The sequence below is a fragment of the Epinephelus moara genome, chromosome 10 (genome assembly GCF_006386435.1).
Source record: "Epinephelus moara isolate mb chromosome 10, YSFRI_EMoa_1.0, whole genome shotgun sequence".
NCBI classification, from domain to species: domain Eukaryota; kingdom Metazoa; phylum Chordata; class Actinopteri; order Perciformes; family Serranidae; genus Epinephelus; species Epinephelus moara.
In genome coordinates, this window is record NC_065515.1 from 37,873,766 (window position 1) to 37,894,862 (window position 21,097).

The window sequence follows — 21,097 nt, forward strand, 5'->3', positions numbered from 1 at the left end:
AGAACCTTTTAAACGGATTGCTTTTTTTTTTTTTTTTTTTTTTCGGCCGGCGCGGACCCCCAATGCTGACAGAGCCTGGCTGACTTCCCAGAACAGAACAATATCTGCCAGGTCGACCGAGGGGCCCAGCAGTCCCCACACACACACACACACACACACACACACACACACACACACACACAGCAGTGAACACAAACGTCTGGCCTTTAAACCGTCAGCGCTCAGGCCCTGCCTTACATAATGACAGAGAATGGAGGCATTAAGGCAATTTGTTTGATTTAAGTTGTCAAGGCGTCCTGGACCCTGCCCCTCTCAGCTGGTTTTGATACCCAGAGTCTGTGTGTGTGTGTCATAGACCTCTTGGTGTTGGAAAAACAAGAGGAATGGAGGGACTCCCACACAGACAGCAGGACAGAGAGGGGTGTCGGTGAGGTAGGTGCTGTAGTAGCATAAAATAAGGTTTATGAGGTCCAGGGAGAGTGAGCAGTGACAAGGCAGGAGCAGAAATGTGTGAGGAAGGAAGAGGTGGAGGAGGGGAGGAGGAAGAGCTGAAGTTGAACCTGAGAGAGCTGAGATTACATTATGTCTTCTGCTGGACAAGAGATCTGTGAGTGTGTGTTCATCAGGAGCCAATGTGTTCCATTAGCTGGCTGCACCCATCTTGACCTGAACAACCCCAGTGTGACGCTTTACATTTAATTTGAAGACTTCCATTAAGAATAGGAGGAAATGCTGGCCATGCTTTTTATACTTGAAGAAAAAAAAATCCCAAAACAAAGCTTTTTTTTGCACCTTACCGTCTACAGGAAATATATACCCTTTTTTTAATTTGATGAAACCCTTATTTTTTATTTAACAAGAGGAGCTAAGCCTGTCAAATAGTGTCTAAACCCAAATCCAAACATTTTATTTTAATATAATCAAAAAAATGACAAAATATTCGTTTAAATTGTGAGCTGTCTGATCAAAAAACAAGTAAAGAAGATTACAAATGTTACCTGATATTTGGTGCCAACTTTCTTTATTTGACTTGTACAGTACTCAGTGATGTGAATAATATTGTATAGTGTAGTAGCCCTAGTCATACATTTAAGTGTGTGACCAAGTGGAAAATGCTGAAGAGACTGAAAATAATGTCAGATTACACCTCAGCTCTGTGTGGAGCAATGAGGAAACAGTAACGTTCCATTCATCAATATATTAAACAAATAAATGCAGTATTTACATCACATTTTCTACATTGTTTTTCACCATTTAAGGTTTGTCTTAAGCTCTTTGCATGTCATTATGTTGCGCATGCTCCTTCTGCAGTGGTTTAACAAGTGCTGGAACCAGCGAATCAGTAGAGTGACTGAAACTTTTAGCTTTACTTATTTATTTACTATGTAACCAGACATTTCCTGGGTACGGTTTTAAAAATGCTTTTGTTCTTAATTCCAAACAAAAACCAAAAAAAAACCCCAAAAAAAAACAACGAAATACCTCAGGTTTTTGGGCTTTTGGCAGACATGGAGCACGGACACAACACGTCACCTAGGCAGGGTGAAGGGGGGTGTTTGTTTTTTTTTCTTTTATTTTAAGATTACTTTTCGGGCATTTTTGCGTTTATTGACAAGGTGGGAGAGAGAAGGGGATTACATGCAGCAAAAGGCTGGGGGTCAGAATTGAACTTGGGCCACTGCAAAGGACTCAACCTTTATGGGATGCACACTCTACAAGTTGAGGTAGAGGCTGGAAAGTTCGCAGAGGTGTGTGTAGAGAAAAAAAATAGACCAGTTGCATTAAAAATAAAAGCATTGAGCAGCATGGGTACCCGTGCTGGCAAGCACAGCTTTAAACTGTTAGGTCAATAATTAGACTTCCCTCTGACATCTTGATGGACATCATACAGCATCTTCTCAGTAAATGATAGTGTGTCTTTGTCGATTTCTTCAACTGGTCCATTTTTAGGCTTTAGGTTGTTGTGATTTTAGATTGGTGTTTATTATATAGATATTGCTACTGCTGTGTGCACCCCTTGTGTTTGCTGTGGAATCATAATGTAACACAAAGTATATGTTATGCATAAAGTGTCCCCTGACTTTCTGTTGTAAATGATGTAAATGAAAATGCCAGAATGCAAAGTAAAAGCATGAGTGGAGCGTCACAGGTAATTACGCCGAGCTGTGGAGTGTAATTGAACCTGATCAAACCTGCTCACTCTGTGTGTGTGAGTGTGTAAGTGTGTGAGCGTGTGTGAGTGGAATAGAGGCCCAGTGTTCTTCGGTCTCAGCTTTAAATAAGGGGTCTTTATCTGGCCATGTGTACAGCGCCGGTGTGGAAGCACTAAAGGGCCAAAGCGTTTCCTCCATACAGACGTGGCTCATGCCGCTCGCTCCAGGTGTGGTGACCACTAACCAGCACAGCTTTTAACCGTCACGCCTGATTTGGAGCCTGAGGCCAAGCTGGCACTCACACAAGCACACACAGTCCAAGTGCACAGTGTCACAAACTCACACAGTCGTGCATGCACACATCCATATCAAATTTAAACTTAATTTCCCCCCAAGTGTTCATTAAAATCCCCTCCCCCCCCCAGCCCTCAGCAGTGGCAACAGGCATTCTGGGAGTTGGAGTGTTTAGTTTGAGGAATGAGCTTTCTGATCAGCTCTGATGGACTCCAGAAATGACACATTCTCCAGTTACATTCCACATCATTGTTGCCTCCCCACCTTCTTTGATGGTAGATTTTGGTGAATTTGTGTGAAATGTGCAGTGACCTTGTGCCATTTGTTAAGTTCCTCACTTTGCATCATTCTGTGTTCAGTTATACTTAAGCAATACCCTTCATTATGTATATGTTGATAAATGAAAGAGTATGTCTTGAATGAATTTCAAAACTTAAGATCTAACAGGCAAAACAGTTTAAATCCTGGATCCTGACTGGCTGATACGACAATACTAGCACCTCTTGCACCTGGAATATGGCTGACCTGACAAGTGGCAGCTTTTCAGTGCAAATTCAGCAAGCCAGATTTAAAGGATTTTAGTACACTTTGAGTGAATCAAACCTCTTAAGACAACAGCCATTTGTGATGTGTTGCGTATGATTTCAGTGAAACTAGGCCAATCATTAAAATAATACAACATTTTAGTTTTGATATATATATATATTTATTTATTTATTTATTTATTTATACATATATATATATATATATATATATATATATATATATATATTTTACATAGCTAAGACCATGCATACATTCTGTGTACAGGCCTAATAAGTAACTATACACACTGTGCAGAAATACAGGACCAGACTGGACTGCGGTTATATTTATTTTTTCCTGTTCTGGGATTTCACCAGGTCAAGACTTGAGACTTGAATTTTTTTACTTTAAGTTTTGAACAGTCAAAGTCAAGTCTCGAGTCCTCATTGTTGTTACTTAACTACAAACAGAGACAAGTCCAAAGTCACTATTTTCTATATTCTACATCAAATAGTATGAATTCTTCACAGATTTGCATAGAGGAAATTTTTCTATCAGCGTCCCTAAATAATTTCTCCATCTGTTTTTTCCCCTCTCTCTCTTCTTTAGATCTCCTTCGAGTTGGCTGAGTACACCGCTAACGTGGACGGCGTTGGTACGCTTCGTCTCCTGGATGCCATAAAGACATGCGGTCTGACCAACAGCGTAAAATTCTACCAGGCCTCTACCAGTGAGCTGTACGGCAAAGTTCAGGAGATCCCTCAGAAAGAAACCACGCCCTTCTACCCTCGCTCACCTTATGGTAATACACACATACATAATGTGCTGTAGCTTCATGTGGAAACACACACACACACACACACACACACACTAGGATTACCTAACATTTTCTACATTGCACCATTCGTCAAACCATTGCGTATGGCCATGTAAGGGCATACAAACACAGATTGCTTGATACCTCCACAGCACTTTTTTCTTGTGAATCTTTGTGTGTGTGTGTGTGTGTAGGTGTGTAGGTGTGTGTGTGTGTATGTGTAGGTGTGTGTAAGTGAATAGAGGGGGGCTTCAGTGCTCAAGCAGCGTTTGAGCTCTCCACACACCCTGAGGCCAAAACGTCTGAGTGAAGACTGGAGTGGCTCTCACTTTAACAAAGACACCTTTATATCCACAGCACTCAGCACTCACTTTCAACATGCACACTCACACACACACACACACACACACACACACACACACACACACACACACACACACACACAGGCAGGCTGTACACGTGTGTGAGCGATAGGGTTTCATGTTCTCTGTTGTCTAAATGCTCTCCTCACTGACACTTTCCCCATCTGTCAGCACTCAATCTGAAGCTGCATGGGAGGCGCATACCATCATGAGGAGGGCTGCTCCTCTATTAATTAGACTTAGGATAGGGGCAGGCAGGGGTTGCCATGGCGACCTCCCTTCACCTCCAGTGTACATCCTGACCTACGGCTTAATCAGTGGGCGCCTCCCTTTGCTTGCTCTGGTATTCCCCTCGTCGCAGAGGGAGGGAGGAGGAGGATGGTGAGAGGAAGAGAGGGGAGAACTTTTTGTACAAGCCTGCTTTTGGTCAGTCAGCAGGAGTCTGCGGTTCACGTTCCTGACGTTGAAATATGATCTGTGGTACTGCTGTGTTCAAATATGACATGTAGTGTAGTTACAACACAGAGTCTTTCTCTCTGTTAGGGTCTTCCTGCAGCTTTGAGAAGAAATATCAGTGTTTCTCTCTGCTCACATTGTCATAAGATTTAACTGTGCTTATGGCTGCATCAACATTTTATTTACTGATGGGGTGAATAAAAGCATCATGTCAGAGAGAAGAGTCGATTGTGGATCTGAGAGGACTGTTAGGTTTTGTGTGAAGTCATACCGCTTCACCTCTCTGGTACTAATATGCATCTGGCACCCTGTTTCCTCTGCTCCTGTCTTTCTCCACCTCTCCTCACAGGTGCCGCAAAGCTCTATGCTTACTGGATCGTGGTGAACTTTCGAGAGGCCTACAACATGTTCTCTGTCAACGGGATCCTCTTTAACCACGAGAGCCCTAGGAGAGGTGAGCGCACAGCACGACATGCATCCTGCTGTTCTGTGTCACCACAAAACTGCGGTTGGTTTTTGTCCTTATGTGGAAATGAGGTTGCATCTGATAGTAATAATGGAGAAGAGAAGAAAAGAAAATATGCCACTCAAAGAGCTTTTTGATTCAAGATGAAAAATATTTTTTTATTAAAGTTTTCCTGTCTGCCACCTTTTGTTTAGAAGGATCAGGCAGGAGTTGGAAAAGAGTCGCATTACTTCATTTAGATTACACGTTGCACACAAAATATAACTTATGATACAACTGTATGGTGATATTTGGTACAACAGTGAGACCTCAAGTGTGATACTGCTTAAATAATTCCACTTACAAATAGACTGTGAAACTAATAAAATTTAACAAAAAAAGCTTTTTTTTCTCAGCAAAAATATGCTTGTAGCCATAAAAGGACATTAAAATTTTTTTTCAATATATAATTATAGTAGCAGGCACGAAAAGTACAAAAAATCTCTCAAAACTTTTTTGTCTCCAAGTTACCATTTTATTCCTTAGGCTGTACATGGAAGTACACAAATCTTCATCAGAGCACCACAAGAGTGGTGTCATTTAAGACCAAAACAAAACAGAGAAAATAGGTTCATTAGAAAAAGGCTTTTATTGTTGTTGTTGTTGTTGTTGTTGTTGTTGTTGTTGTTGTTTTGTTTTGTGTTTAAAATTCACTGTCAAGGTTATATAAATATCATGGGTTCCTGCAGGCAGGTCAAAAAGTGACAAAGCAGTGTTTGGAGTAAGTTATTGATATTTAGGTCTCCAGAAACATTGCATATAATAGTCCACCTTACACCCTCTCTTCCTCTCTCTCTCAAACACACACATGCACATACTTTGGAGAGCGGCCTGCTGTTCAGTCCTAACAGTCTCTGTCCATGTCTCAGTCGTCAGTCCTGACAACTGTGATACTGTAATGCATAGAGTTAGCACTTTAAAGCACCACCTGACAATTAATCATGAACAAAAGCAGGGTACAGGGTTGGTTTGAATTTGTCATAACTGAACATTGTTTCATGTAAACAGTAATCTTAGTAATCATGTGAATGATACTGAATGTAAATTATTACCTCAGCTGTTGTGGTTTTTATTAGAAGACCTGTTGATGAACTATTTTGCCAATTAGAAATGAATAGATCATGTCATGCAGGGCAGTTTTTGTATAGTAAAAATTACGCTGTGAAAAAATGACATCACTAAGCCTGAGCAACAGGCAGAACCCACGATAAAGCAGTAAAAACAGAAGGTATACCATTGTTGGACTGTGTAAAAGTATTCAATTACATGCTCTATATAAAGTCATATTCATTCACCGGTGGTGCCAGGTTTCTCATAACTACTTGACACACACTAACACACATTCTGACACATAGTGAGTGGGTTGTGGTCACATTTTTAATATGTGCTCTGAGCCCTGAGGGTCGCAGGCGCTGGTTTAACCCGATTTACACGCCACCGCGACCCAAAATGAATACCACATGACTGCAGCCCCAGTGCTGCACCCAGGTCAGCCGCTCAGGTGTTTATGATTTATCCCCTAATGAAGGCCCTGGCCACGACCCCAGCCAAGGTCAGGGGTCAGCCAGTAAACCCTAATGGGTTACCACAGATAGATAGGTGTGGGAACTGGTACAGTTTACAGCCAGCTCAGCAAAGAAGATGTGGTCACCCGCGAGGTCTATGTAATGGAGAATTAGTTGACACAGTCTATCTGGGAATGATGTGTGATGCAGAGGAGTGAGTGGAAAAATTGGTTGCATGACAGGAGCAGAGATGGAGATAAGTAGAAAATTAGTCTAAAACAATAATAATACTTGGTTAACTGGTAAGGGTCCTTTATCAATCAAAAATGCCAACATTCTCTGGCTCCAGCCTTTTAAATTGGAAGATCAGCTGCCTTAGTGAATTAAGTGTCTTTAGGTTTAGATAGCTGGTGAGACACAAGAAACATTTTTCATCTTGGGCTCTGGAAACTTTTCATGTTTTTTTGAAATCGTTAAACTTAAGGATAAATCAGTTAATTGAAAAATACGCATCAGAGCTATTAATCATGAAAATAATCATTAGTTGCAGCCCTAGAGATAAACAAACAGGCTGATTAAGTGGCCCTGTGAAACTGTGAAATCAGAGATGCTTGAATCCTTTTTCCACAAGTCCATACAATGACCTTAAAAGGGCAAAGCTTTCTGCTTGCTGGATATCACGTTCTTAGCTTTTTGGTCCTTGGTCAACTCTTTCTCATCTCCCTGTCTGATTCTTCTTCTATCTTTCCATTCTTTGTACACACTCCTCTCCTATTTCTTCCTCTCTCCTGCTTCATTCCATGTCTTCATCCTCCTTTTTCCACAGTCAGCATTTCTGCAGCGGGCCATTGGGTTTACTCCCGCCACTTCTATTCTCAGAGTTACGGCTGTTGTTGCTCATAAAGCAGGAACGCGGTGCTGTGATGTGGCCAGATGTCCCACTGCTGCCTTGCACAACCCGGTGTGGCGCTTGTGTTGGCTGGTTTGGACAGTGTTTACCCAGGCCCCCTGGGCCCGCCATGACCCGGCCGCTGCCACACTGAGGGGGCGTTTGGCCATGCACTCCGTCACCCACAGTAGGGCTTTGGAGGGGAGGAGTTGATGCTTTGTGTTCCTAAAATGCCCTCATGGCATGGCACATTTTGTCATTGTTGGAGTGTAAGATTTTACTATAAATTACACAGTGTGAGATACATGACTACTGCACTGATACTGTATACAGAGAATACTGAGGCAACGTTGCTTTTATGAATGTTTTCACATATTTGATGCCATGAGTATGTTTTACATTCAAACCAGAAGAATTACAAACTCACGTATACTAAAACTGCAAACATACACACTAAAATGTCTACTTTTGAGTTGGAATGCTTTTTTTAACATATGTACTTCCTTAACCTTCAAAATTGTTGAAGTTGATAGTGTTCTCTTAGTCGCAAACTCAATTGAAGTGACCATTTTTATTGCACCTTGTGGCATTTTTGATTAGTACAAAGTGTAACATCTCTGCATTTTAGTAAATAGACGTAGATGGACCAACATCACTTTATTTTATATTAACCTTCAAAACAGTACATGAACATTACTGTACATACAGTATGTACTATATATTTTTAGTGTATAGTGTCGGATTGGGACACAATTCTTGGGGGAAAAAAATCAACTGATGAACAAATATATAAATATATAAGTAATGACAATGGAAATGGAAGACAATGACAAATGCTTACTGAGGGAAAAATAAAACTTGCACCAACAGAAACTGGAAAAGTCTCAACAGTAAAAGCTACACCCAAAACACTAAAATATATCAAATAAAAATCAATAAATTCGCACTGCTGGCTGCTCTCTTTGATTCCCAAGTGATTTGGGGAAATTACTCACCAAAACAATGACATCACTTAAGAAGCTAGTGAAACATATTGCAGATCACCAGAGCCAGAGGAATTTTCATCTCTCCTCTGTTCCCAGCCACACCCTGAACATCTCTGTTCTGTATTTTTGTCCCTAAGTGTGTTAACGCTCTCGTGGTAGGCAGAGATAAAGGTTTATTTATTACCTGTATGCTGCCCCTCTTGTCCTTTTACGCACAGTTGTGCGTCTGGCAAATTAGTCACTAATGAGGGAGGAAGTGCACAATGTCGGTGTCAGTGGCCCTGACATCACTTCTCTCCTGCCTCCCCTCCCACACACAGGAAAAGCTGTGATGTCATTGTCCCCGGGTGCCAGTGGCTGTGTGTGCCTGATTCTGAGAAACAAATAGATGTTTGCCTTTATGAGGGAGTTTTTCCCTTCAACAACAAACTCACTGAGTCTTGCTCTAGCTGCGTTTGCCAAAGTGACCTACCAGTGGCCAATCATGTCCGTAGTGCAGTGTGGCGTGGTGTGGTGTGTCACATAGGATGGTTCTGATGGCTGCTGGGAATGGCTGGAGGGGGGAAAGTGAGGCTCAACACCAGTTTCCCCTCTGACTTACTGTCCCTCTGTAGGATTCAACAAGGAGCTCTGTCTCTCACAGTGCCCAGGATGACTTAATCCCAGCAGTAATGCGCTTCTAGTTTCTCTTACAGTTCTCATAAACACCTGACTGTTCAGCAAATAATCAGCCGATCTCCATTGTTCCACAGCAAAAGGTCGTAATCGGACAGTCGGGGAGAAAAAATATCCCGGTGGAAATCCAGCATGAAGCAAAGCAAACAGAAGCCTGCATCTGCTGGCCAGTTCACACCACAGCTAGCTCCTTTCTGGTTAACTTACTTGTTAGCCATAACAAACAGCCCTCACACTGACACTGAAGAGGGGGATTAGCATTAGCAGGGGTGCTAAATAGACTCCATATTGCTTTGACATATGAGACGGTGCAGTACTTACAGTCTCTATTGAAAAGTGATCAGAGTGAAACCTGTGTAAATAACCAGTTCATGTATTTATTTGGTCGTCATATTCAACAAACATACAGCACCTCAGATTCCCCCAAAATCTAATTTTGACAATATAAGACAAACCCAAGTTTAATTTATAGTTATTAGCAGTGTGTTGATCTAAGGCGGTACAGTAAATCAGCACAGTAATATGTTTTGTGTGAGTATCCTCCGTTGCTGCTACTGACCAGCTCCAGTTGTAGGCTAATCCCCTGGTTTATTTGGGGAAGTCCCATCCATCTCTCCACCCTGAGAGCTCTGTGGTTCACGCTTGGCAGTATAGAATAATATACTGTTATGTTAGGAGAGAAGACCGGTTAGCATTGGGGAAGTTAGAATAGCACTGCCAAAGTCAATGCTGCCCCCTCAAATACTCACACATACAGCCGCTGAGCCGCTACATGCCTTGGCTTCATCTTTCTGCTTTCGTTGAGGTGGAGCCCAAAAGGTCAGATCGTATGATAGATTTGTAAGAGGATATGTTTTCCATTTATTGGAGAGGTTATTTTCTAAGGAAATCTTCAAATAGGAATGACTCGGTCAGGGGGGCGTCGAGGGGATTTGGAATTATCTCGTAAGAAGGAACTTGGCATGAAGCAAGAACTTCTTGTTTTTGGTCTTTAGTTTCGTCGAATGTTGATGAGAAAAGGCTGAGCGATAGCAGTCTAAACATCAGCTGAACTGTGGCCAGCTGAAGAGCGTAGTCTGGTGCCCCGAAGCACTGCTGACGACAGATGCTCCCCTCCCTCCATGCTTTCCACCACCTTGTGTCACATTGCCAAAAAAGGTGCTTCCCTCCGCCTCAGCCTACCGTGGTTTCAGACAAGTCACGTGGTCATTGAGGTTTCTACCTTCACTCATCCCTATTGCCGCCCTTAAATCTGTGTTTGTTGTCCTAGATCACCATGGTATCCAAGAATCTTGTTGACTGAGTGTTCGCTTTGAGCTGTGCTAATTGCACCACCAGTTGAGGGCTCCCTGTCGCCTCTACAAAGCTTCGCCAGTTCCTCTCAGAGGACACTCGAGCCCTAAGATAACGTTCTAAGGTCATTTTATGTAGTCAAACTACGGGATGCTGCCAGACACAATTACATCATTGTTTTCGATACTGGGGTGAAACACTTTGTCTCATTTGCTCTCGGTTCTGCAATGTGGAGGTGGTGCTGTCAGTGTTCAAGCACAAGAAAAACATGTATGATCTACTCCTGACTCTTTCTCCACACCCTCCCTTTCTTTCCCCACACCTTTGCACACCCTGTGCCGTCTATCCATTTAGTTGCATCACACCCAATTTTTTTTTTAAAAAGTGACTTTCTTAGTCATTGTCTTCACAACCCTCCAGCCCCATTCCAACCCTCCTCACATCACATTTCTTTCCCTCTGCACCCTCTCTGTCAGTTGAGTCAGCTCAGAATGAGTGCAGCAACCTGTCAGGTGTGAATAGATGCTGTGTTGGCGGAGCTGAGCGCATGACCTCTTTTGGATGTAATGCAAATATTCTCCCTTCATCAAGTCTCCAGAGATCAGTCAGAATGTGAATTGTGCAATAACGGTGATGGCAGACACTGACAAGTCTTTGGCCTGGGTGGAATTTGGCCAATCACCGACTAAGGGAAGATTACTCCTGCAGAATCACTCAGTGCTCCTGCAAGTCAGGTATTTTGTTCATATGTTAGTGCAGATAAAGGAGATGGGTATGAGATGAGTGCGCATTTATTTTGATGTAAACAGGGCTTCAGGGTTGACCTAAATCCTGAAACGTATGGGAGTGGAGGTTGAAATTAAGGGTTGCGTTTTCCACTTCAAGTCTACCACAAAGCATTTTACTCCCCTAGGCCATTGGTCAAAGACAGAGTGGGATTATGGGATTTGCAGTTCTGGTTGAATTCCAAAACAGGTGTGTAAATCCTGTGTTGAGGTAACCTAAGGGTCTCTGTTATAGCTATGTGGCAATCAAAATTAAGTCTTGGCTATTTTTTCTTTACCAGCTTCAGAATGTGGCCAGTTCAGACAAGCTCACGAAAGAAATGACTCAACTTTCAAATATCTGGAAAATACTTGGAATGAGTCTTTGTATTTAACTTTTTTAAGAAAGTAGGCGATCCACTGTCCTATTTTTGGAATGTGGCTCATTGAAGCAGTCTGGGTTACCAAGTCATTCCACATTTTTATTAAGAAAAGGGAGAACTTAGTAACATCCTGCAAATTACCCGGCAGCTGATTTCTGTCGTGATGAGAAACACACGCCAGGTCTAAAGTTAGAAGAGGAGACTTGGCTTAAGAAGGAAGTAGATTTTTTACCTGTGCAAATGTAACATAAAAAATTAACTTGATAAATGTTCAACATGATTCAAGACTTGAATTTACACCATTTTTCAGTTTTTTCCAGAGCTAATGCGCCATTGGCCTGAGCCATGACCACACAAAATAAATGTTACAGAAGAGTGATTTGAATAAATCACACTGTGGTTGAATCTCAATTAGTAAATGCACATAAATACACTCACAGACAGTTATATAGATGAGTGTGAGGCAGAAATCTTGAGGTCTGAGTGCATACAGAAAGGGCTGGGCCGTCACACAGTTTGAAGACAGACTTCATAAGTCACCTTTCTTTAGCAGCATGGTTCTAACAACAGAATCTGTTGAGTAACCGAGGCCAGTCAAGCCAAAATCCCCTCAAACCCACAGTCCCCTCCCTGACTCCCCCACACCCGAGCTCCCAGCTGACAGCTCCCGTCCCCATCCTGTCTGGGCCCACATGGCCTGGCTCTGGATGGGAGACATCTCCGCACAATTCTCATTGCCCTCCTCCTCCTTTTTTCTCTCCACGCTTTAGCCCAGCTATGCCAATGCAGCCCGTGTTTTACGCCTTTCCTGTCACTTCTCTGGCCAAAAAATGAAAAGGAATGATGGAAAAAAAGAAAAGAACTGGTTAAGTGAGAATGAGAGAGAGAGAAAGAGATTGAGTGTCCATTTCTGGCATGGGTTTTGCTGTCTGCTCAGTTTTCACGGCCCGTGGTTTTATTAGACTTTCCGCCGGGCCGCGGGCAAGGTTAAACGGCCACCGCTGCCCCGTTTGGGCTCGAAACCTCCTCTTAGCCCCCTCTGACTCCCCTTGCCTTCCTCCACCCCTCCCCCTGGCTGTCCTGCGGTGCTGCTGCCAGTAAAGGAAACACATTAACACCCGGGCCAGTAACAGAGCAGGCTTTGTCCACAGCCAGGCAGGCCGGTCCATTAGGCCCACGCTCTGGTCCACACCACACCAATTAGAGCAGGCAGGGAGCAGAGCCACTCCAAACAGAGGTGTGAGCTTTACAAGGAGACTACAGGTGTGCTTGGGGGGAAATAATGGACTTTATTACTGATTGGGTGTACTGTGCTACACTGTATCCCTCTGCCACCTTTTTAAGAGCCAACACGGCGCTGCAGAGTTTTGACAACCTGTGTTTAACCTGCAAACTTGAGTTTCCCTTGGATCTTGGATCAAATCAAGCCCTTGCTTTCCAATTTACTGTAGTTACCAATCCGGGCTCTTGTTACATTGCCTCACCCCACTGGGTCCTAATATACAAAATACCGCAGAGAGCTACAACTTATGAAAAGGTAATTATTCATGTACTCTATTGATTATTTTTTTGATAAAAGTTTGTAACTACAAATGTTAAAATCAAAAATGGAAGTTGACCCTCACAAGTTTCAGTGACATGAATTGGCATGCTTATCAGATCAACAGTTGAAAACGCCTAAATCTTTAATTTACAATGACATAGAATAGAAAAGCACATGGAAACAATAGGAACAAAAACAGTATTAAACAAAAAATTGAGTGTGTGCAAATTGTGCACACATTGCAGCCTTTAAGATGCATATGTATTTCAAAGCACTAATGTTATGCATTTAGAGGTGGTGACATTTTGATATTTTTGCAATGTAAGTTTCTTGCCTTTTATTGTATTTAGGGAAAATTTTTCAGCTGGCAAGCCGTGTTAACATTTGGAAACATAGTGCCCACTGCCCACCCATTGGTCTTTACTGGTTAGCTAACATTAGCCTTTGCTGCTTTGCACTGTGCGCCACCCAAGTCGAGTGGGAGCTAGCTAGCAGCTCCTCTCATTCACAATTACTGCTGGTAACGCTGTCTCAGTGGTGGGACAACGTTGTTGCCTAAACATGGTGGCCACCCTTTGGTCTCCGCTAGGTAACTCCGCTATTTAAGCAGCTTAATTTTGAGATGCAAAACCACTTTAGCATTGTTAACTATGTTAGCACCACTAGTCGTGCTGAAACTGCTAACGGTGATAAAAGCGATAACATAGTTATCAGTGCTTAAGGGGAATTGCAGCTCAATGCTTCTTTTTCACTGGAGCGACCTTGGGGAGGAGACCAGAGGGTGGGCACACTGTGGCCACAGCAACGCTGTTTGGTCGGGACAGCATTGGGACAGAAGAGCGGAAGAGCCCTGGTTTCCGGTGCTAGGCTGTTTGTAGTCCACATGATATTGATCAATCACGTTTGAGCCGGCTGCAGTTGTTGCCAGGTTAAACGCTCCGTGCAGTGAACTAACGAGGCGGAACATAATTGGCGTCATTGCAAACTCTGAATCCATCGCAATGTTTCAGCATATTTACTTATATATAAACGGAAGTTGAAAACGGAAATTCGCCTCCTCCGCCCAAATCAAACCAGAATGCCAAAAAATCGGGGGTCTGCCCCCAGAGGCTGTATTGCCGTCTGCCGGAAGTCAGACGCCGAATACAGCCGATGGGTTCAGAGAATGGATGCCCTCAGATTAGTTACACAGGCTCTCTATTATAAAGGCCCAGCTAAGTTAACCCTGGTGACATCACAAGAGGTTGTTTTCTCAGACTTGAGAAAGTTCCTTCTGGAGCCACAGAAAACATTATACAGCTGTCTCTGGCTGAGTAGCATTCCCTACGACTAGGTAACTGATGTTTATATGTAAAATCTGTGGAGTTCCCCTTTTAAATAGTTGTCAATTAAGTTTCTGTCCATTGACCAATTGCTTAATCATTCGAGCACCAGATTTATGACGTGAGAATGTTCATGTGTATGTAGCTGTATGGCAAACATCCCTCATCCTGTGATAAGCCTTTAGCTGATATGGATGAGAGCAAAGCTGACAATCATGCATGTGTCAGATGAATAAATGTAGCAGGAGCAGTGGTACCTGCCAGAACAGATGACCTGCCATGCTGGAGAATGGCCCCGGGGCCAGATGAGACGATCATGCAAAGACAGGACAGGTCTGACAGTGAAGGGGGTTTCCATCCACAATTTATCTACGCTCTGTAGGCACATGCTATTTCCTAATAAACGTGTCAATGATATTGATTCACAGAATTCTTAGTAATAGAAGGATTTGGATTTCATAGATTTTTGTTGATTTTTTTATAATCCAGAGGAAGTCTGAAGACTGCATAGAGCCTCATTTAAACTCCAGCTCAACATGGCGACAGAGCAGCGTTGACATGGGGGCCATGTGACCTGCTACCAACACACAACATGCTGTATTTTCTCAAATACGTGTGTCTAACCTTCTCTGGTCTGTTTTTGCTCAGCCTGCCCAGAGCTGTCGCTTTTCTATGAAATAATTACTACAAATTTGGTGCATTCGCATGATTGGGTTCATGGGATTTTCCTGTGTCTAAATGGAGGCTCTGCTCCGTGTCAGGGCAACAGTGATACAGTGTCGAGACAGAGCCGCGGCATTATGGACTGGATGGGCGCAGAGCTAAAAGGCAACATTCATCTCAGACATGATGAGTTTAAAAAACAGCATGGAGGGTCTTGAAAAAGGTTCATGCAAGGTTGTGGGAGATTTATGTACAGCAGAGATGTTGTGCAGGCTAAAAATAGCCAACTCTTTGATGCAAGCTTCAAGCTTTCCTTTGAAATAAGACTTTCACATATCCCCACATATCTGCCATTTTGGCTTTTGAACATAAGACAGAAGAGCCTAGCCAGAGTTAAACCCCTCAAGCTCTAATAAGCTGTTTCAACTAAGATGGTGGCATTATTAGACATGACACCCTAATATTTAGTGTTGATTTCCATCAGTATAATGCTGTGTTTGGGTTGGAGGACTGGCGCATTTATTCACAGGCTCTCCGCAGCATCTTTCCCCCCGCAGCAGGAACAGAGAACATGACACCGGTTCTCAGTGTCCCGCCAAAAGCACCCAAAAACTTCTCTAACCCTCCTAGCAGCACAGAAATAGTCATTAGGAGCTCATTTCTTTTCCCGCAGATAATATCGCCACGTGTGTCAGCTCGGATCGAGGAGCACCACTGTGTGATCTGGCAGATGAATCGGCCTCTCGATGTGGTGATTCTGGACTGGACGTTGCACGCCGCCAGAGCCAGGGTGGTCCTGTTTGGTTGTCATTTTTCTGTGGCACTTCCCTGTTGCTTTTTACGGTGCAGACAGACTGATGTTCTGAGATTTATCTTGGCATCCAGCCCAGATTTGACACTGAAACAGTGAATTAGGGAGGAAAATGAGAGAGAGAGGGAATCTAAAAGGATCTAGTGGCTGTAATGTGAGGTGGTAACGAATTGATTTGACTCAGGGTGGCTTTTTGCTTTGGCTAAAGAGGACTTGGAGCAGTAGTAGAGGTTTGGAAGGCTGTGTGTGTCTGTGTCTGTGTGTGCGCGTGCGTGCGTGGTGATAGGGTTCTTTATAGAAGTTTGTAAGGGATCTCTAAACTCCATCTTCCACGTGTAGGCCTCGATTTCACTTATCTGCTTTTTGTTTTCAACTATCTGTGTTTGTATGTGTTGGACTGAGTTGAACCTCTGTAATATTTATATCCCATGTAAACTGTTATTGAATTCAAAAGATGCCAACAAAGCGTTTTTAATGTATGTGTTTTAGGTTCAAACTTTGTGACGCGTAAGATCAGCCGTTCTGTGGCAAAGATTCACCTTGGCCAACTGGAGAGCTTCAGCCTGGGCAACCTGGACTCCAAGAGGGACTGGGGCCATGCCAAAGACTACGTGGAGGTAAAACACACACACAACCATAACCACACACAAGCCCAGAGAAATAGACACATACTGTGCGTGCACTGCTTCAGAGTTGAGCAGGGTTCAGATGTGCACATAGCATTAACAGGGCATGTTTTCCCAGATCATTTGAGGCCGCAATATGCGATCTGCATGAAGCCTCCTATGATTCTCTGCCAAAAGAGAAACAGAGATAGAGAAAGAGACGGGGAGCGAGAGGAGAGAGAGAGGGCCGCATGCTGTGAGGCCACAGACTGCACTCTGGTTTCCCACAACTCACCCATGTCCCAGATCCCTTCAGGCCCCCATCGCCATTCCCTGAACGCCCGCAGAAGAAAGAGAGATATTAAGGGAACGCCGCGTCCTGGGGACGATGACAGAAATATGGTGTTTGTGTTAAAGTAATGGTGCCAGCAGCAAGCAGAGAAAGGAGTGGGGAGATGAAACGAACAGTGGGGTCGCCACGTCCAGAAGCAGACAGTGCTCAGTGTGTCTGAATGTGTGTTTTCCCCCCATGCATGTGTGTGCGCATAAGGAAGCGCACATTCCTATGTGTATGTGATAGGTTAAGGTTGGAACACGTGTGTGTGGCTGTCGAGATGAAAGACTCGATGGGTTGCCATGTCTGACAGCAGACCCCTCGCAGTGGGCCGTGTTGTTATTAGGAGGTGATGGCGGTGGAGGAGGTGGGGGGCGCTCTTTGAGATGGGAGTGGGGGTGAGGAGGTTATGGTGGGGAACCTCAGTTTAACTGCAGATCACAGTGTGGGGTCACTGCGTCAGAGCAGGGTGGCAGGAAAGCCGCTTTTAAGGCGGGTTGCGTAGGCGTCGATGGCGTCAGTGAAGCAGTCACCGCCTGATACGGGAAGATTTTAGCTCAGTCATATCCGATTATAACCACACTGAATAATATTTGCCTCCTTTGGTAGGAAGTCTGACTTGAATTGGGATTGGTAAAATGGAAGCACAAAAAGTTTGTTTTTGAATAAGACACTGTTTGGGATGGTATTTGCTGTCATATAGATGATTCAGATTTGTCAAACAAAGGATGGTATATGTAATAATATAGTGACGTGATCTTGGTATTAAATGTCCAGTTCATTTTTCTTAGACATGAAACCACTTCTCGGTGGAGTGTACTAAATACAAAGCGAATTTTGGAAGCGGCACAATTGCATACAAAGTCAGTGGAAAAACCCAAGTGGGCACACACAGACTCTGATTCCCAGTAAAGGCGTGCCCATGTGGGTTGATAATGTTTCTTCATGACTCTGCTTCACGAACATACAGAAACAGAAGATTGAAGGTAAAAATCTGGATGAAAATGAAAGAAAACTGGAATTTTAAGTTGTGAGATCAGTCCGAGCTGTCACACAGAGACACTCTGCACACATGGTCAGTGTGTTGCCAGTTAGCTACATATTTTCCGACGCGCGCTCTCTGTCCGCTGGTGGGAGTGTGCTCACCTGTGTGTGTGTGTGTGTGTGTGTGTGTGTGTGCGCGCGCGCGCGTGTGCGTGTGCGTGTGCGTGCGCATCGGGGCGGAACTCCTCCGTGCGTGCTACAGAGGGCAGAGGAAAATAGTAAATGCGCGACCATGTAGAGACAGAAGTGACATGCTGTCATGTAAATAAGACAAATAACATAAGGCTATTTAGTTTGTTTAATAAAAGGACAAGGTATAGATATGTTCTATAGGAAAGGTAACTTTAAATGACTTTTGTTGTGATCAGGCGCTATAGAAAGTAAGATTAAATAAAATTAATTTGACCTTCAAGGGGGGGTGGTTGGTGCCGTTGGAGGGACGGGCCTCCCCCCTAATATAATGGTAGGGGACACAATGCTGTATGTCTCACTTGTACTGGGGTTGCTGTCTTCTTCATCCCATCAGCCACTGAGGCTCATAACTGTTGAATAGTAATGTTGCTATTTAGAGACATATTGAGGTTGTCATAAAAAACAGCAAATTAAAAATGTAAATTTTCAGTGAGGAAAAAGCAACTTCCAGAACCTGCTGCTCTGCCCACTGAGCTTCTATGTAAAACAAGACTCATTCTTGTGCAAATAAAATTCTGGTTGTTTAGTCACATTCTGCAGGTCTCCTCATCCTGTTATGTTAGTCTGACCGGCCAGTTTTGTACTTATGTGTTGTACGTGCAACCCTGTGTTGCTGGATTTGTGTGTGTGCACTCGCCTGTCCAGGGCACCCTGGCTTGAGACGCCCCAGGTTTCCTGTGGGAATGGCTGACATTCCAGCTCTGGTGAATCAGGCACCTCCTCGCTGTGCGTCTCCAGTTTCGGAAAGGCGGATTTCGGGAAGCCAAACAGAAGCCCGAGGTGCTGAGGGGAACTGATGTGGAGGAGGAGGAGGAGGAGGAAGGGGGAGAAGATGAAGGCAGGAGGGAAACAGATGCGTGTTTGTTGAACATTTGTACATTATGCATAAATGGACCATCCCTCCCGCTGAAAATTCATCCCGCCCTGCAGACCATCAAAGGCTGCAACTGTCATTGTGACCCCCTCTCTCCGTCTCACTTTGAAATATCCGTCCAGCCAGCGTCAGCACTGTGTTACCATGGCAAAGCCAAACAACTGGCAATTTGTAAACAGAACCATGTGTGTCTGCTTTAGGCTGACAACTGCTTTTCCTCCCTCTCTCTTGCTCCCTCTCCTCACCCCACCCAGGACAGGGAAATTGCTTGTAATTGGCTGTGGATGGATTGCGGGTGGCAGGAGGGGCGTGCTGTGTGTCTGCTCTAACGACGTCTGAAGGCGTGCGGCTGGCTGGGCATCGTCTCAGTAGGGTATCGGGTGTCTGTCCCAGGCAGGCAGACAGACCTGGAGCTGCCCGGCTACTCTCAATAGAGCCCTTTTATTATTATTATGTTATTATGGAATAGATGCTGAACGCTTTCGTATAAAAACGGCAAATAAAATAAATAAATCCTCCTGATCTCATTTTCCTCAAAGGGGTTAAGGCTTTCCAGTTTGGTGATGGTGTTTGAAACATTTGGCTGGTCTTTTGTTGAGTGTGGTTTTCCAGGATTTGGCGATGCAGAATGAATTTCTGAATCTGAGCATGCCAAGGAGAAAAGGAAACCCACAGCAATCACTCACTAAAAACTCAATCAGAGCCGATAAAGATGTAGGAGTATTCCATCTTTATCAAGGGCTGCCCTCCTCCCTACTCCTACCTCTCTTCTCAGCCTGTGCCCCAGGCTCAGTTGGCCCACAGTGGGTACAGCTGTTTGGAGCCCCCCGCCCACACCACCTCCCCTCCTGGCTGCAGAGCCATTTCCTGTGCAGAAAAGAGGGCTGGCTGGGAGGGAGCAGGAGCAGAAGTCGGCGTTGTGGTTTTGGCCTTCTCTCTCCCCTCGGGCTCCATTCTGCCTCACTTTCTCTCTGTCTGTTTGTCTGTTTCCTCTCCCGCCTCGTGTTTTTCATTCTTCATGTTCCTCCCGCCTCTTAACCTTTTTACTTTTTGATGTTTTGTACTCCTGTAAAGCTGCGTCACTAAACCGGTGCTCCACCAAACTGTCGCTCCCTCTTGTCCGGCTATCATCTGGTGAGCAGTTACCACCCAGTTACCAGATATTTCCCTCTGACATCTAATAACCGGCTCTTATTTTTCCCCTGGCTGGAGCTGGCGTTGCTGTTCTCACTGCTGCAGCGGACCAGAAACCGTTGCCAGATGAGATGTAGCTGACCCGCTGACACACAGTCCTGACAACCCCTCCTCCCTTCTCTTGTCTTGTTCGCATATTTATTTTCAAAACATAATTACCTGTGAAATTCTGGGCTTTGGAAGGTGTTTCCTTGCAATCTTCAGGTGTGTGTGTGTGGTTGCCCCTGTGTGGTGGTAGCTGTCTGATTCCTGGCATTGTGTGGAGGCAGCGAGGTGACAGGACAGCTCTGATGGTGTAATTTTTCACCTCCTTTATTTTTCTTATCCTTTTTTTCTGCCGCAGCTGCCTCTCCGTGCAGTAATGGTTACAGATGAGGCTAATTAGCCAATCACAGCGCAGATCAGGGCCAATCACAGATGATTGATGAGAGCGCTGGGCCATTTATCACATGTTTTTGGCCTGGAAGGTGACAGCGGGGGCAGGCTTTGGGATTTGGTACAGTAAACTAGACATGTACGTCTCCATTTTGAGCTTTTTGCTGAGGCATTTATCCAGTGTGACTCAGCATGCAAGAGGGCCTCATTATCCTCTGAAAGACATTTTGACAGAATGTTAAACTTGATGGACACTGGATATATGGCAGTGTTGGAGATCTGACGTATGACAAGTCGGGGGAGGGGTGAAGGAACTTGATTTCCTTGATGTTTTTTTACATAGCTTTTGAGGTTCATCCGAACTTGTTAAATTCAGGTAACTAACTAATGCTGGCCTTACACCAAACAACTTTGCAAGAGATTTTACTGTCACAGAAAAATTTCAGTGTCAGAAAAGCATTAGAATTTTACCTCAGTTGATGTGCGCTCCTGTGATCTTGATCGTTAGGTGTAAGGTGGTCATAAAAATCATT

At 44.1% G+C, this 21,097-nt stretch overlaps 1 protein-coding gene across 1 annotated transcript in view; it reads left to right on the plus strand.

Annotated features, from left to right (window-relative positions):
• Positions 1–21,097, plus strand: part of gmds (GDP-mannose 4,6-dehydratase) — a 218,111-nt gene that overhangs the window by 76,553 nt on the left and 120,461 nt on the right. The window contains exons 5-7 of the mRNA XM_050054237.1: positions 3,582–3,774; positions 4,957–5,061; positions 16,436–16,563. Of these exons, the coding sequence (XP_049910194.1) occupies positions 3,582–3,774; positions 4,957–5,061; positions 16,436–16,563 (426 nt within the window). The remainder of the gene's footprint in view (positions 1–3,581; positions 3,775–4,956; positions 5,062–16,435; positions 16,564–21,097) is intronic.